Source organism: Moschus berezovskii, chromosome X, assembly GCF_049115385.1.
Source record: "Moschus berezovskii isolate FMDL1 chromosome X, NW_MosBer_1.0, whole genome shotgun sequence".
NCBI lineage: Eukaryota > Metazoa > Chordata > Mammalia > Artiodactyla > Moschidae > Moschus > Moschus berezovskii.
Window position 1 is genome coordinate 32,707,048 of NC_142488.1, and position 17,920 is coordinate 32,724,967.

Below are 17,920 nucleotides of genomic sequence, written 5' to 3' on the forward strand. Positions count from 1 at the left end.
TGTCTCCATGTCTTCCAAATTCATAGAAACTGGGTCATGGATAATTACCAGGCTAGACATGTTTGTAAAAGTGTTTTGTACATGAGAATTCTGTATGAAAATGAAAGTACTTTATACTGAAAATATAGTACATCAAATGAATGATGCTACTCCATCAAAGTAGAATAAGGTCACTGAAAAGCAAAATTTCTACAATGGTAGAAAATTTGTGAAAGTGTTAGAATTTATTTGGATTGGCCAAATAGTTCATTCTGGTTTTTTATAACATCTTTTTTTAAAAATTTATTTATTTTAATTGGAGGCTATTTAACATCTTACAGAAAAACTTGAACAAACTTTTTGGCCAACCCAATATAACTTAAACATGCATACTTTTCAACATCTGATATTAAATATCTCATAGATTTACTAATGATTTATAATTTTTCAGCAGAAAAATATACTGTGAACCTGTCAAGATTTGAGGGTTCATATGAGACATAAAAGGATGTCTTCATGACAAAAATATGTATTTTTATTTAAACTGATTTTATCAACACAGAAAGTTTGCTCAATTATATATGGTTCTATTTCTATCTTCCAGAAATTTTCCGACAATCATATAAATAAATTTTTTGCTCTACTATAAATTCCTTTCCAAGTATACTCACAATTTATTTAGCACAAAGGGTGATAGGAAATTTGGACTTACAATTTATGAACTTCTTCACATACACATACATACATATGAAAATTTTAAGTGTCTAATTAAAAAACAAATAATGCAGGGAAGTCTTCTTTAATGTACACTGCAACTACTGAAAACTGAACAAAAACCAAAATAGAGGATCAAATCCTTCACTACTCCTCTTTCTAGCTGTGCGATAAAGAGCAGGAAAAAGGATAACCTACACTCTATCTCCTCTCTATGCCTTTTAAAATGAAAGTTTTAAAAAAGACATTGAATATCCTTTATTTTATTGCTCACATAACTCAGCTGCAGTGGACAGAAAGGATTTGGGGAGATAATTTGAAACAAAAAAAGTTTAAAAAAATTTTTACACAAAATGAACATGTCATATCAAGCTATGTTTTCTAAATAACATATATTTTACAAAAGAGAAAATGAAGACATAATTTAGAAACCTGTTAAGAGAGTCCACACAGTAGAAAAGACACAAAGTCAAACCACATCAGGGAAGCCACTTTTATTTTTATTTTTTCCACATAGATAATTTCATGTCAGCTACAAAAATCATGAAATGAAGAACTGATCGTGAAACTGCAAACTCAAAAACCACTGGAGTGATAAACAGGATCTCCCCAAAGGACTGTTAAAAAAATAACCAAAATACCATGAATTCATATTTAAGTAGTAAACATGTCATATATTTTAAAATAATAAATATAGAACAGCAGTAGAGAAACTAATAGCATAAACAGCATGGAGTATATTTTCTTTTTAAGACAGATGAAATTTCTAGGCACAGTTTTAGGCATTAAAGAGGACACAGAGGCATAGGTTAGTGTGTGCTGCTCTGTACAAAAATACAGTCTGAATAAATTACACTGCTAGCCATACAATTAGACGCCACTTACCAGTCAGCTCATTGCATGTTTAATAATATACAGTTACATGCTAATCCATATATATCATTTATATTTCAAACACATAGGTCTCTCTATATTTATGTCTTTAAAATTTACATGTTGAACTTACAAAAAGCTAAACTGCTGTGCAAGAAATCCAAATAACTAGCCCTGCTGAGTACTTTATGCTATATGTAGGTGTGTATGTCTCTCTCTCTCTCCCTGACAAACAATGGGATTAGAGTTAATAGTTTGGCTAGTAAGAAAACAATAAACAAACCTAAAACTGCAAAGACATAATAGTATTGTGGGTGAAAAATTCACTTGTGTTTATTCTGATAGACGTAACAATATTTCGAATGAGCCATGATAATTTTCATGTTGTACTGAACTTGTTAGTAATGAAACACTTTCAACTATTAGTGATGGTAGATATATAGCAAAGGACTCTTCACTGGAAAGGGGAAAAATAATATAAGAAATTTACTTTTCATTAAACTGCAAATATGTGTGCTTTAGCTATACCATATTCTGTCACTTCCAGCTTTTTCAAATTGACAGAGAATGAAAACTTGATCAAGACTCGAGATGTGATATTGGTCTAACAGCACACTGCATCCTCTACCAGGACTAAGAAAAGTGCCTCATTGATGTCAGCAGCGCCAAAGTACTGTTCTTCCATTATTCAGGAATAAAAAGATTCTCTCACAACAGAGAGTGTTTAGTAGCCGAAATCCCTATCCAACAAATATCGTATTTCCCATGCTGTTCTGATAATATGCAATTAACTACAATATAGTCTGGCCCAGATTTTACTATTTCTCAAGAAAATTGCTTCAAAAGATTTTATAATAGTAATATCTTTCTGGAAAATATCCACTCATAGTTTCTTACGATTCTATACAGGATTATATACTTTTATAAAGGTTTCTGTCTAGAATGCATTTAATTAGTTTTGTCTGTCATTGCTAAAATAAGAATAAGCCTGGTTCTTCAAATTTACTTCATGATTCCATAGAAAAGTCACAAGATAAGAGGTTTTATTTTATGCATTTGAATAATAAAATAGTGGATTTTTTCCTGTTGCTTTTGGCAACAGTTCTTAAGACAAGCTGAGAGCAGAACTCTGCTTTGGGAGGTAAAGCAAATTATTAAACACTATTGATGTAGTCCTGTTCTTAACGGATTTTACAATACAACAGAAGATAAGTATTTTTTAAAATGGTTTCTCCAATGTTTCTTTCTGCAAGAGGGCCAAATAGTGTCCTTGTTAACAAAAATAATTATTTATAACTTTTATATTAGAACTGTATATTTGCTATAAAAATATGTTTATAATTAAACTATCCAAATTTGTATATTAAACAGGATTAACACAAGTTTGCAGTGTAAGATTCGCTGCAAACTTATTCCCTATTATTATTTCCTTCCATTTGAACAATTAATAAATGATTCCCTTACCATAAATCCATCTTAATTGTGTGCACAAATCAGTTAGCCCATTAGTTAACTTCAGAGGACCAGGTGATAACCAGATGAAAATCAGATGAATTCTACTCCTCTACTGACAATTATATAAATCTATCACTATTCCTTTTTTAATGAAGACATTTAAAATACTTGGGAAAAAAAGAAGCCTTCTATTTTAATGACTTTTAAACAAAATGATCATCCTAATTGCTACACTCTTTTGAACTACAGTGCTTACAAAAGAATCATTAATTTTCAGATTAACACCATTTCGATTTTTCTTCTTATACAATTCTATTTAACACTTTCCAATGAGAACATAGAGCAAAAGCTTTAAGGTATATGCACTTTTGTACAGTAAGTAAGTGTGAATACCGATCTAAGCCTCTTAACAACGTGTACAAGGTTAGTGTTCAAATCACTTCACTAGAGCAAATATTAATTTTATGTGCAATAGGCAAATGCAGGTGTAGGGTTAGGGAACAACTTATTACCATTTATACTAATGGCTGACCTTCTATAAAAATACTTAAGCTTGTTACATATGCACAATTGTTTGCTGTAATGTTTGGTAAGTGATTTAAAGGGTACTTAGGACAAAAGCAATCATGCATATTTCTTTCTAGTTGCCCCAGGGAAAATAGAGATTCTCAATTTTTCCTCATTCTAGATATGGCTGAGGCACAATTTCTAACCACATAATGAAATGCACATGTCTCCAAATCATGACTCCCTTCCCAGAGAGATACTCATTGCCAAAGCATAACCTCCCATTAAAAACGTAGGTGGAATATGTATCATTAACCCAGTTACATTCAGAACTCCCATTAGATGCTGAAGGGAAGTTTACTTTTCAAGAGTTCACTCAAGCAAATAACCAGTGTAGTCATTGCATGGGATAAGCAGGCGATAAGGACTCTAACAGTGGAATCCTTGTTAGCGCAAAGGAACTTCTAAATGTTGCTTATGCCAGCTGTTCCCCTGCAGGCAATAGGAGATTCAGGCATTTCTCATTCCAACTAGTTTCTCACAATGGTTGCTGTCATATAGACCCTTCACTTGTCAAGAAAAGTGACATGAATATATTGGAAGTTTGCAGCATTTGCCTATGTCTAATCAGCTCTCTTAATTTGTGCAGGTCCCTAAAATGGATGTAAAATCTGGTTATGATGTTGACAGCCAAAAGGCAAAAGATATTAAATCAATTGAGCAAATTGTTTGATGCTCCGCAAGTGTTTTAGAAAATGATGAATTAGAAAAAATGCAGACGTAATCCTTTTGTTGGATGGTTGATTTTTTTTTTTAAATTTGAGACTATTGGTTCTAGTAATAGTCTTCGTAGTTCTTAGGGTTCAGGCAATAAAGGATGGCACCCCCAAATGAAAATATAGTTGCACCCCAGGCCAGGCCATAACCCCAGTTGAACTCATGGTAAATTTTCAAGCTCACAGTTTCAATGAACTTGATTGGGTAAAGAACCAGGCTGCAAACCTGTAAAACAACTGAAAGAAGAAAAACAAATCAAAATTAGGAAAATGTTATTTACAGGAAATAAAATGATATACAAATATACATATGTATGAGAATTACACTTTAATCAAATAAAAAAAGTCAAAAAATTTGAAGCATTGCTTATTCTAGAAGGTATACTTTAAAATACTGACAACTTTTTCTGTTTAACACTACTTCACAGTACAGTAAGGATCACTCTATTAATAATTAGCAATTACTATAATAGTATTTGATGAAATAGTATAATATACTAATTTTATATGAACATACAAAGTAGTGATTCTCAGCTTATAAACACATATAATTATCACTATTATGGCAAGTAGTACTAGTTTAGGTAAACTGTTTTACTATATAAAACTTGTAAATAGCTTCCCAAGAATAGTGACCCCAAATACCAGATAAAAACCTTTGTTATTTATTTATACTCTTGAGAAACTGGGGAATCTGAATTCATTTGTACCAATTAAACTGGTATACTTGTGATTCAAGATGTACTTTTGTTGTTGTCACTTCTCAGTACCATCTAACTCAGGCCAATACTCGAGAAAATCCTACCTTGATGTCCTTACTTATATTACTATTTTTATTCTTTTCTTCTCATCTAGTTTATACCTCTCATCTTTTAAAATGGGTTCAAAAGTCATCTTTGTCAAGAAGCCACACCGACTCATACCCTATTAGATATAACAGATGACATTTATATATTTATACCTCACTTACTTTCAAAAAAGAATAAAGTCTCTGAAGGCACGGAACATAATCAGACTAGAAAACCTAAGCTAATGATGTCTATCACAATAGGACACAAAACTTAGCTTTTATTTCTGAATTAAATCTTAGTTCTGAGTCAGGGCTAACAGGGAAATGTGATGAGTCATACTTAGTAAAATATTTATATGAGCGACGGTGGATTACACAAGAGATGATATCTTCCATTCAAAATCATAACCTTCTATTATATGTAGCATTACAACTGCTACATAATTTCTCTTTTATTTCAATCAATTTAACGAGAATTTACAGGATGCATCTGCCTTATAGATGCATCTCTACTATATGATGGCTCCTACTCTCAAGAAAGAGACAACCTTCTCCCTGAAAACTCTGAGATACACATATACTCTGAGTATGTGACATGGGTTGGCAAACTACCAAATCTGGTCTGCTATTTATTTTTGAAAAAAGTTGTACTGCAACACAGGCCCATTCATTTATGTACTGTCCATACTACCATGGAAGAGTTGAATGGATCCAACAGAAACCATGTGACCCACAAAGCCAGAAGTATTTACTATCTGGCCCTTTATAAAAAAAGTTTGCCCACCCCTAATATATAACATAAATTCTGGGTTAAAATGATTCTTATTTAACTCATCTTAAAAATGCTATAAATTCCAAAAATGCAACAACAAAAATGTGAATAATGTGTAGAAAGCAAGAATAAACTTTGAAAAAGTAAAAGATGATACAGTTTATTACATTTTTTTAAAAAGAGCAGCAGGATTGATAGCATGTTTAATTAAACTGGAATTTCGTGCTTTAAAATCTACTCTCATCTATTCTCAGTACCTGTAAAATATCATTATTACCAATATGATTACTGTTCCTAGAAAGTCTACGTAACAGTCATCTGGCTCTGGCATGAAACTGATGAAATACAGAAAACTCATGAGGGCATGATTCCTCAAAATCATTATTTCCGATAAGGCTCAGACTTGGAGTGACGTGACCTTTCTGAAACCAGATACAAGAATTCCAAACATTTTTGCTATGTAGCTCAACACTCCTCTGGGCCAGCACTGGCCTACCATACTTCCACATTACTACTGAGCTGTTGTTTGCTATTTAGTCAGTAAGTTATGTCCAACTCTTTTGCAACCCCATGGACTGGAGCCCGCCAGGCTCTTCTGGCCACATGATTTTCCAGGCAAGAATACTGGAGCAGGTTGCCATTTCCTTCCTTCTTGTGTTCCTACTTTCTTGTGTTATCACATCTCTTAGCAACACCTGCCACATTTTGTACTTCTTTACTAATAATGGACTGCCTAACCATGAGGGTAGCAACTTGTGTTACCAATGCCTTAAACTGCATCACTTTAGAAACATTGAAGCATTTGTTGAATGAGTAAATGAATTTTACTCATTTACTAAATGAGTAAATATACTAAATCTACTACATATTTAATATTTAATTCGATCCTGACCCAGGGATTGAACCCATGTCTCCTGCTTGGCAGGCAGGTTCTTTACCACTGAACCACCTGGGAAGTCCTTACTACTGAGAGTGGATAGATAAACAGGTCCATATAAAAGGAGAATCTCTCAACATTCAAAATAGAAATCACACTTTGTTTATAGTTTAAAAATCTCAGAAAAAGTTTTAAGTCATTGTTAGAATAACTAACAGCATATTATGTAATTTACACTTCTATTTCCAGCCAGTAAGTGCTAAATGTGTATTAATTTAAAACCATTCAGCTAGGTCTGTGCTTTTGTGAGGGAAAGGGTGCTTTCATGTTTTAAATGTCTTAAAATTAACAAGAAGTCAATTAGTATCAACTGTGAAATACAGAAAAAAATATGTCAAAATTACTAAGTTAAAAAGAAAAAATAGTATTTTTCTCCTTTGGTTTCTATACTCTGGTCACTAATCAAATCATGACTGATCCTGCCAGGATATGATTGAAATATGAATGTGAATTAGGAATAGTAAAATTCATTTACTCATTCAACAAATACTTGAATGTTTCTAAAGTGATGCAGTTTAAGGCACTGGTAACACAAGTTGCTACCCTCATGGTTAGGCAGTCCATTATTAGTAAAGAAGTACAAAATATGGCAGGTATTGCTAAGAGACGTGATGATACAAGAAAGCAGGAACACAATACAGAGAGCTGCAGGCTGCTCTTTCAGATGAGACCTGAAGAAGGTCTCCCTGGAGAGTAGTCATTAGAATACAGACCTGAATGAAGTGAAGGGTGCAGGTCAATACAGTAGGAGGTGAGAGATCCTGGGTAGAGGGCACAGGCAGAAAACAAATGAAGGAGTACATTATGTATAGTGGAATATCAGTAAGGATGCTGCAGATATAGTACAGCAGTACAGAGGGCAAGGAAGGGAACAGCATGAGATGAGATGGAAAAGACAGCCAGGAGGCCATTCAGAAGTGGTCTTGTGAACCATGGTCAGGGGTCTCGATTTTGTTCTAAATGTGATGAGCAGCTCCAAGAGGAGTGTGAGCAGAGAAGTAATAACTGATCTGAATTATATTTTAAATGGATTATACTGCTTCTTTGTCAATCGGTCAGTCCCTGGAGTGAGGTGTTTAACTAGCCTGCTTTTAATATTCATTTCAATGTGTTTTATTTAGCAAAAATTTGGCCTCCATGGTATAATACAAATATAGTTTCCCTCTAGTGGGAAAAATAAAAATACAACTCCATTAGGCTTCACTGGCCTCCTCCACTCTTCTGAGCAGCTTTCTTAGAGACAGAATTTTATTGTGTTGTTTGCCAGATGAAAATGACCCTAAAATGCTTTATGCTTCTTAATTATTTTTACTCTCTTTGGAATCACTGAGAAAAATGTGTGCAATGCAAAATTGAGAAAAAAATATAAGCCTGCATTTGTAAATGATTTTCTTCATTTAATACAATATACAGATGCAGGTTAAAATGTCTCCTTGCCTTTTGGTGAGCTGCAAAGGAAAAAAAAAACAAATCTAGAGTCCAGAACTCAAGAAAATACCACCATACTCTACCACCAACCAATGAAACATAACAGATGCTGGTCATGGTATTTTCTATGCTCTATCTCAGAGACATAAAGTAAAGTTGTGTAGCATTTTAGAATTTGAAGGGAATTTGAGGTTCATTTTATCCCCTCACCCTACTTACTGGAAAAGAAGCAACAAAACTACCAGCCATGAAATTCTGCAGACAAAAACAAGACAAGAACTCAGAGGTTCTTATGTTATTTCTAGTTTTCTTTAAGGGGATATTTTTCAATGTTTTCAATACTGAAATATTCAAAACACTCAATACTGAAATAGTCAATACTCTCTAACATGGGGATAGTTCAATATTTCAACAAATATTTATTGGACATCTACTGTATTCCAGGTGAAAGGGATAAGACAGATAAGACATGGCCCTTGTCCTTTGATATTTCATACCCTATCGTGGATACAGACACACAGATACAAACAAATGCGTTCAACAGTAGTAGTAAAGGCATGTTCACTTATAATACATTCAGCACGTTTATTGAGCTCTAATGATACTCCAAGTACCACTTCTGCCTGGAGAAAGAAGGGAGGACTTCAGAGACGAAGCACTATTTGAACTTGTTCTTGAAGAGAAAGATGAAAAGACCTCTAGGAAGAAAAGACAGCTTGCATAAAGCTTAGATATAAGAGGGTGTGCCTATAGAAAATTCACATGGATAGAATGAAGGGTAAAGTCACACGGAGATGTTTGGTTTAGACTATAAAAGGCTTAGAAGAAGAAGAAGAGAAGTGGCTCAATCGTGTCCAACTCTTTGCGAGTCCATGGACTGTAGCCCACGAGGCTCCTCGGTCCATGGGATTTTCCAGGCATGAATACTGGAGTGGGTTGCCATTTCCTTAAGACTGGTTTCTATAGGGAGACATCTCAGAGGTTATTTGAACTATAGATGGTGTTGGTACCCTATCCATATGCTCTCATTCTCATCATTCCAGTACATGTCAGCCTGACTTCCAACTGTCAGCACCTACACTTCTTTGCCCAACTTTTCCTCTGGCCACTAAAGCTACTTTGTCTGACTGTGGGGCAGACACAGTGTTCTGAGGAATTAACACTACTGTTGTTCCATCATCATCATCATCACCTCTTACCAATGACTATCAAAATTTGGTTTATAAATACTCCAATTCCCTAGTCCTTCCAGTGAGGTAACTCTGAAGGGCATGTTGTGCACTGGTTTCCAGAATTTTTCCGGGAAGATGAAGCTCCAGGTGCTTACGGTGACAACTGGTTTGATAATGTACTGTTTATTGGTTGCCTTCTCTTCCCTGTCTCATTTTTCATATCTGCTCTTTTACCTCCCAGATTAAGTACTTGCACTTGATTCGTGCCTTAGATTCTGCCTCCGGGGAAACCAAAAGAGCAAATGATAAGACCAGATTTGTATTTCAGAACTATACCTCATGTGTTTGTATGCAAGATGACTAAATGGGGAGGAAACTGGAGAAGAACAGGCTCCTAGGAGATAAGTCTGGGCATGGATACCTGTGCAAAGTGATGATTAGGTAATGTCAGTGGGAAAGGTCAGGGAAAGAACGACTATAAAAGAAAAACTGAGTAACTGGATTCTAGGAAAGGGAAAGGAAGGACTCACATACACAGTTTTAAGTAAACAGAAAAATAAAACAAATTAGGGGGAGATTCAAATTTGGGAACTGAGATGTTCCACTTCAGGAAGAGATATTCTCTCAACTAAGACAGTAATGGTGGTGTATTAAAAAAAGCTACAGATTTAGAAGATAATTTAAATGCAGAATTGATTGGACTATCCAGCCAAGTCTTCTATCAAATTTGCATAAGGGAAACAATCATTTGGAAAATAAAAAGCATTTACACAGGAAAGGTTAACATGAAACTATCAATTTCCTTCTCTTTTAATTTAATCTGTTACTACTTCAAGGTAAGCAGCACATATGAAATGAATTATTGGTGGTGATACTGTAAATTGTTCTAACCAAAGGGCAGTTTGATATGGATAAAGATCTGCGAATGGAAGAACTCATTTTCAATTTGAAATATAAGCTGGATACTGATTTGTCTGTCAAACTCTAGACTTGAGATACCTCCAGCCATCTCACTGCTCCTGATAGGATAGCGTGAAGGTCTGCAAAACACAAGCCTTTAGTCAGAGATGGAAAGCAGGTGCAGGATCCACCCCCAAAAAAATATCCCCATCCTGCATAAACAATCATTTACAGGAGGCTTTCTGCAGCAAAAACAGAAAGGAAACATCCTTAACAATACAATTAGTGGGGATTCTGTTATTTAAAATCTAGATTGTGAATGACTCTCAATTTTCTGCAACTTGTCTTAAAGGCCATGGGGTGGGGGGCGGGGAAGGAAACACTCATCCTAACTCCCAGTGGGGCAGGGCCTAAAAAGATTCACAAAACCAGACAATAAAAAGGGGGCCAGAAGAAGGCAACCCTTCTAATTTCACTAAGTTTTTAGTGAGAACTAGACGTCAGGTATCAGAATCTCATCATGCATTATCTGTCACTGTCAATTATACAAAAAATAAACATGCTATAAGTCAACTGTACTGGACATGTGCACAGTTTTCACGATGTACCAGGGTTCAGTCATGCTGTACTGATTAGTCTGTGGTCTTTATAACACTTTGAGTTGCTGCTGTCCTTCAGGTATTGCTCTTAAGAAGACGGAGTAACTCGAGTTATAAGATGGACTCCAACTACAGTACACAGTTGACAGCTGACTTGAAAAATTCAAGGCTGATTCAGCTCTTGTTTTTCTACGTGTTACACATACCCCAAAACAGGTGACTTGTGAAACTTCACTTGGGCTCTCAAGTCAGAGTGATACCCTGAATTGAAACCCTGGCTCTATGACTTATTGGTTGGACAACTCCAGAGAATTACTTAACCCTTCTGATTCTGCTTCTTCACTGATAATATGGAGAAAATAAATACCTAATCTTAAGACTGTTATAGCAGAGATAGGAATGTGCCATGGGTCTAGCAGTATGACACACGGTAGGTGCCAAGTTAATTATTATCATTATCAACATTATTATAAATAATCTATTATTCTGAACTCTAAGTTCATAGGACCAAAAAGTGGAAGAGTTGTAGAATACAGATGTTTTAGATGGGCTGCAGCAATGGCTAGCTCTTAAGCTCTTCTAGCCATTATTCAAGCAGTTACAAGCCCACCCTAAACCAAGGTCCTCAGAGAAGATGAACACCTTTACAATTTGTTTCCCTATGTTTATAAGACTTAATCACCAGCTTTTAGTAAAAGCCTTTAAGAGTATATTATCTAAGGCCAGGATAGTGTAGTTGTATACTATAGGCACCCACCATGTATTTGTTAAATAAATGAATGAAAAATGAATATATGAAGAATAATTTCCAAACTATTACTTTTCTGAGCTGTCTTGGTCTTAAATTTGTGGTCACAGTAAACTTGCTGCTTCATAAATTCCCAAGAGAGCAATGGATTAAGAAAAACTGATTTACAGTTAGCTAGTTGTTTTCATCGGAGAAGGCAATGGCAAGCCACTCCAGTACTCTTGCCTAGAAAATCCCATGGATGGAGGAGCCTGGTTGGCTGTAGTCTGTGGGGTCGCTAAGGGTCGGACACGACTGAGCGACTTCACTTTCACTTTTCACTTTCACACATTGGAGAAGGAAATGGCAACCCACTCCAGTGTTCTTGCCTGGAGAATCCCAGGGATGGGGGAGCCTGGTGGGCTTCTGTCTATGGGGTCACACAGAGTTGGACACGACTGAAGTGACTTAGCAGCAGCAGCAGCAGCAGTTGTTTTCATGCCTGTCTTTTCCTATCAGATTATAAGCCACACACCTCAATCATCTTTCCATCATTCACTCAACTATTTACTGAGTGCCCCGGAGTACCAGGCACTATATGGTACTGAATCCATGATACAGTTCTGTGTAGAGATGTTTCCAAGTTGCTGTGCTATGTCTGTTTTGATTTTATGTACTGCATGTCTTAGCAGAAGCAAAAAAAAAAAAGAATTTCTTCATTGTTGAGGTAAATATCATTCCCTATGTGTGTGAATACCAAGATAAGGTTTAATATTATTTGCAGAAGAAAACATTGTGAGAAAAGCAGAGAAACACAAACCATTTTCAAGCAGACCACAATGAGTAAAAAGGGAATATAGCCCCAAATACACGTTTACAAAGAATCACTAAACTGGTGAGACAAGCCAACCACTAGAGTTAAGTATGTTTCATAAGAAGCAAGCAAGATAAACAACTGTGATTTTAGCTAGCATTGTTTCAAATAGGCAGATTTTCCAACTTTGTTAATCTTAACACCCAAATCATAAATGCATTATTATGTGTAATATCTTTTCCAGAAATCAGCTACAGGCAACTCTCATAGCTTTTGCAGATGGGAAAGAGAAACCTTTCCATCTTTCCATAACATGTTTCAAATAACCAGTAAGTTTTACCCTACTTATATGCAAAGTGAACACTAAACTAATGGGTATTTCAAAGAAAATTTCTATAAGCAGAGTCTCAAAAGAGAATGAGTAAAATTAAATTTCAGCACATGTCCATTTTCAAAATGTAGCAGTGTAATGATCATTTTAGGTCTCAGCAGGTAGAATAACATATGAATACTGCTGTAGGACTTTGTCTTACTATTTTATAATTTACTAATATCTGTGACAGCAAGAGCTAAAGCAAAAACTTTTTGACCAAATCCATTACCTTTAACTTATATTCATTTACAATGTTTTCTGCTACAACCAGTACTTAACTTTCACATTTTCATAAATTTTGCTATACGTGGAAAAAAAATATAGAACTTCTGAGGAAAAAACTGGAACTTCTAGTTATTTCTGTAAGAGTGTTTATAATACGTACATTAAACAACAGACTTCTTTAGTTTCTGCATATGCCATTATGGGGTAAATTAAAGGCTAAACAGGATGGTAACTAAGTAGCACAATAATACTGGATATTTACAAGAGAATGCCTACCATGCCTCTAAAATCTTCACAAATCAGAAATAATGAGTATTCTAAAAATTGTTCAAAACATAATTTATTTTAAAGAATCATATAATTTCAGAAGTTTATCAAATAATTCTATTATGATTGACTCTCTAATCACTATGTTAATAAATCCTAGCTGCAAAGACAAACTTATACTACAATTAAAATATCTACTTTATTTCATTCTAATAACAGGAAAAGAGTCTTGGTAAATCCATGAACTGAGAAATAAAGTGGAGAAGAGTAGTAGAATCTTTAGGAGAATCTTTATGGTGTTCACAATAGAGAATTTTATTACACATGAGATCAACAAAATAATGATACTGTGGTATCTCCCTAAGAATTCAAATATTTTTTGTAATAGTGTTTTCTACTCTTATTAGACAATATCTGCCGTGCTATTTAGCCTGTTTTATAGGTGTCACAATACAATGAACAGTCCATAACAGGCACCAAATAAACAGTGAATAAATGAATGAGGGATTCAGTAGTGAATGAACCACCAGTTTAAGATTCAGTAGCCTCCTAGCCCCAGGTCCACCAGCAACTACTATGTGATTTTGAGCAAGTCACTTAAGAGATTTTAACTAGATCTGTTTCTACATTCTTTCAGTCCTATGGAGGTTTGTTTTTTATGATCTTTGCATTTTGACAAGTCCTCATGGGCAATGGCAACCCACTCCAGTACTCTTGCCTGGAAAATCCCATGGGTGGAGGAGCCTGGTAGGCTGCAGTCCATGGGGTCTTTAAGAGTCGGACACGACTGAGCGACTTCACTTTCACTTTTCACTTTCACACATTGGAGAAGGAAATGGCAACCCACTCCAGTGTTCTTGCCTGGAGAATCCCAGGGATGGGGGAGCCTGGTGGGCTGCCGTCTATGGGGTCGCACAGAGTCGGAGACGACTGAAGCGACTTAGCAGCAGCAGCAGGGGTATAAGAAGATGAACACAAACAGCAGGGGGCAGCAGAACACTTCTGATTTTATACTTTTAGATCCAATGACCCTTCAAATCCTGAGAAATTTCAGCTATCCCCATCTTTAAACAGCTTTAAAAAATCCATCTAACAGGCTAGATGGTTCTGTCAGTGTCTTCATTACTGAGAGTCACAGAGGCTTATTTTGCAGTCTTCAAATCAGATATGATTGACAGGGTAAATTGAAGGTACCACAGGAATATTTCAGCTCTAGTCATTTTTAAGAATATTTAAGGAGATGCTTATAAACGAAAATTAAACCCATATCAAATAATGTGCTGGGCTTTTAGCCTTATAAGCCCCTTTTCTAAACAGCCCCCTGACTTTTAGTAGAACTTTCATTTTACCTGGGTTGATCCAAGCTGTGCTTCATAGAAAGATGGTTGCTAAATGAATATGCCACTCACCTCACAAAACTGAATTGCCTGATGGTTCATGTTATACATCATGATTTTTCAGTATAACTGTTTTTATTTCAGAACAGATGTGTACCTTTAAGGGGACAAATATTGGATTTCTCTTTTGCAGCTTTATGTCAGGAAAAAAAAATAACACTGCTTTAAGATCATCAATGAGGGCAGAAAAAGGAAGAAAAAAATATTAGATGTAAAGAAAGACTATTGGTAAATACACCTGCTGCAATTCCTAAGGCAAGAGCCCCAGCAAGAGACACTATCTATTCATGTAGAATTTTAGAAATTGCCACTGTGTTATGTGAAACGCTTTAATACACTGAAAACTGATACTATGATAAGCTTTAGCCAATCTACCCTAAAATATAACAAATGCCTCTCAACCTGTAGGTAAATATAGCAACCACATATTGCTTCTTCATGAGAGGGGAGGATGGCAGAAAGGTTCATGAAACTTTATTACTGGTTTGAAAGTAATGAATATATTTACCTGCTGCAAAAAGCATGACAGCAACAGGTCTATAGAAGCGCCTTCGAGATCCCACGCAGATGGAAATCAAACCCACCAGGAATGCAATGAGAATGATGGCAGCACCACCCAAGAGTAAAGCCAGAGTAGCAATCTGCCAGTCTGCAAAAAAAAAAAGAAGAAAAGCATTGCTTTTTTAAAGCAGTAAACTATGCTCAGCAGCAGTCACCTTGCTACAGCTAAATAGATGCGATTTTACTGCATACTAAACATCCTTTGGGATTTGAAATGTTTTGCAACAAAAATTACTATAAATGTCCTTATTCTGAAGTCTCCTATGTCAAGCTAAGCAGTTTTTAGACCATGGGTTTCACATGCTTTTCTTCCAAGGATTCTATTAAGCATTCAGACTAAATTTGATGCCCCGTCTACAACCTATTTTCATTATTATTAAATTTTCTATTGAGCTATAACATGCACAAATCATTAAGTAGAGAAAGTAGGGAACTTGATGAATTTTATGTATACACTCATGTAAACACCATCCAGATTAAGATATAAAACATTCCTACCACCCAGAAGGTTCTTTTGTGCCCCTCCACAGTCAATAATCACCCTCCCACCTGGGCAACAAACCAACATTACTTGTGTATTCAATTTGATTGTTCTTGAACTTTATGTAAATGCTATCAACTCTTATGTCTGGCTTTTAACTCTGTGATATTTATTTTGTGTCTGGCTTTTATGTCTCTGATTCTCATCCATGTTGTTGCAGTGGTTGTAGTACTTTTTTTTGTTTTTTTTTTTGCTGTTCTTTTAGAAATCCTTCCTTTGCACTAAATCCCCACCTCCCAACTTTTTATTTGCCTTTCTCTCCCCCCTCACCAAAACAACTCCCCCAGCAAATTAGCATCAGGAAGATTTGTTGCTTGTTTTTTCCTCCTCTCTTTCCTTTCATTCTAATCTTACTGTTATATTTACCACCATAGGGATGGTTTCTGAAAATAAGTATTCCCAAGGTGCCAGAATGGACTCTAAACGGCTCCCTGGCTCCTTTCTTCATTCACACATATTAACAGTAAGCATATACTGACCACTTACTACATGCAGGCCTCTGTTCATAGATTCCTAAGAGTCTACCATGCCCTGAATGAAACATAAACCTCGGTGAAATGTATTTGTCACTTCTTATAAAACAGAGATTTAGAACGAGTATGACAGAAAACTGGCCCATTTTCCATTTTATAAGGGTAGAATGTTCTCTAAGAAGTAGAGTGAATATGTAAAAGCACCACTCAGCTTAGGAATTATCATAGAAAATGATACAGTGAACATTCTTCTGTGGGATTTGTTTGGAAGTTCCTCTTCTGACCCTCACCTTAATGTATGTGCAAGAAAGAAAAACAGACTTTAATCCATGGTTAAATTGCAATACAGTCTATCTAAAGTCAAGAACTCATGATATTTTGATGCTTTACTTTGAAATTATCCCTCCAGAAAGCTTACAAAGTGCACCCTTTGCCACTGCAGGATAAGGGGCAAGTAGAGAAACCTACAATGCCCTAAGATTTACTTCTTTTATTTACACTTACATAACCCTGCCTCAAGCATCCTCTTCCATATCTTCTCCTCCTAATAAATTCTGGATATATAGCTGGCACTGAACTAGAACTTGCACAGCGTTCAAGAAACAAACAAACAAGTGGAAAATAGAACAAATCCACACTCCTTAAAATATAAAGATGAATCACCAGAAAGTGGAGAGCATTTTTTATGCCATCTATTTGCAACAAAGCAATATAACTTCAAACAAAAGTATATCTGGCCTTCAATTAAAGTTTAAAAGGATAGCCATACTATGGGTTTTTTTTGTTGTTGCTGCTGTTGTTCCATAAAAGCATCATGTAGCTTTGAATAAAAAAAATAATAATAATAGTTCTTATATTTGGAAGTCTCCATTTCTTTGAAAAAGTTTTTTCATAGCACTATTTTATTGTACTTTAACATAAGAGAATTCCTTTTGAAAAGTTGAAAGTTGAAATTTCTCAATAATAAATCAAATTTTCATGATTATCCAAGGGTTTGTGGTACAAAGAAAATAATAACATCAATCTACCCAGACATCAATCAAATCCCTGGAGACTTTAAGAGTCAATGCTGAACATTTTCTTGCTGGAATATTATTTTCATAAAATGATTATTGCTTTTAGTAACTTTCTCCAATTTATTTTAAATAAATAAGAATTTTGAAAGTATCAATTTTGTTTAAATCAAGATACAACTAAATATTCACTCACTTTAAAAAATCTTAAAAATATAAGCACAACAGATTGCCTTTTTCTGATAACCTCTTTCAAATAGCCCCAAAGGCATAAATTGCCATACATTTGACTATTTCTAATTTTCAATCCAAAATAAAACAGGAATTTTGATCACTTTTCTCTACTTTAAATATCCTCAAATAGTTAAAATATGTTATTTATTTGCATTTTGTAAAAAACAAGACTAAGGAAAAAACTGGCAAACTTTCCCCTATAAAGGGCCAGATATTAAATATTTTCGGCTTTGCAGGTCATGGCCTCAAATGTTATAACTACTCAACTCTACCACGCTGTGTGAAAGCAGCCCAAGACAGTATGTAAATAAATGAGCATGGCTGTGCCAAGAAAACTGTATCTACAAAAAGAAGTGGGAGGCTGGTTCTGACCCTCAGACTATAGTTTTCTGG

The 17,920-nt window shown here is 35.2% G+C and overlaps 1 protein-coding gene across 1 annotated transcript in view; it reads right to left on the reverse strand.

Annotated features, from left to right (window-relative positions):
• Nucleotides 1-1,172: 1,172 nt before the first annotated feature.
• The window catches only part of TMEM47 (transmembrane protein 47), a 29,406-nt gene continuing 12,658 nt past the window's right edge, over nt 1,173-17,920 (reverse strand). Inside the window, exons 2-3 of the mRNA XM_055438687.2 lie at nt 15,214-15,354; nt 1,173-4,541 (exon numbers count right to left, since the gene is read on the reverse strand). Of these exons, the coding sequence (XP_055294662.1) occupies nt 4,363-4,541; nt 15,214-15,354 (320 nt within the window). The 3' untranslated portion in view covers nt 1,173-4,362. The remainder of the gene's footprint in view (nt 4,542-15,213; nt 15,355-17,920) is intronic.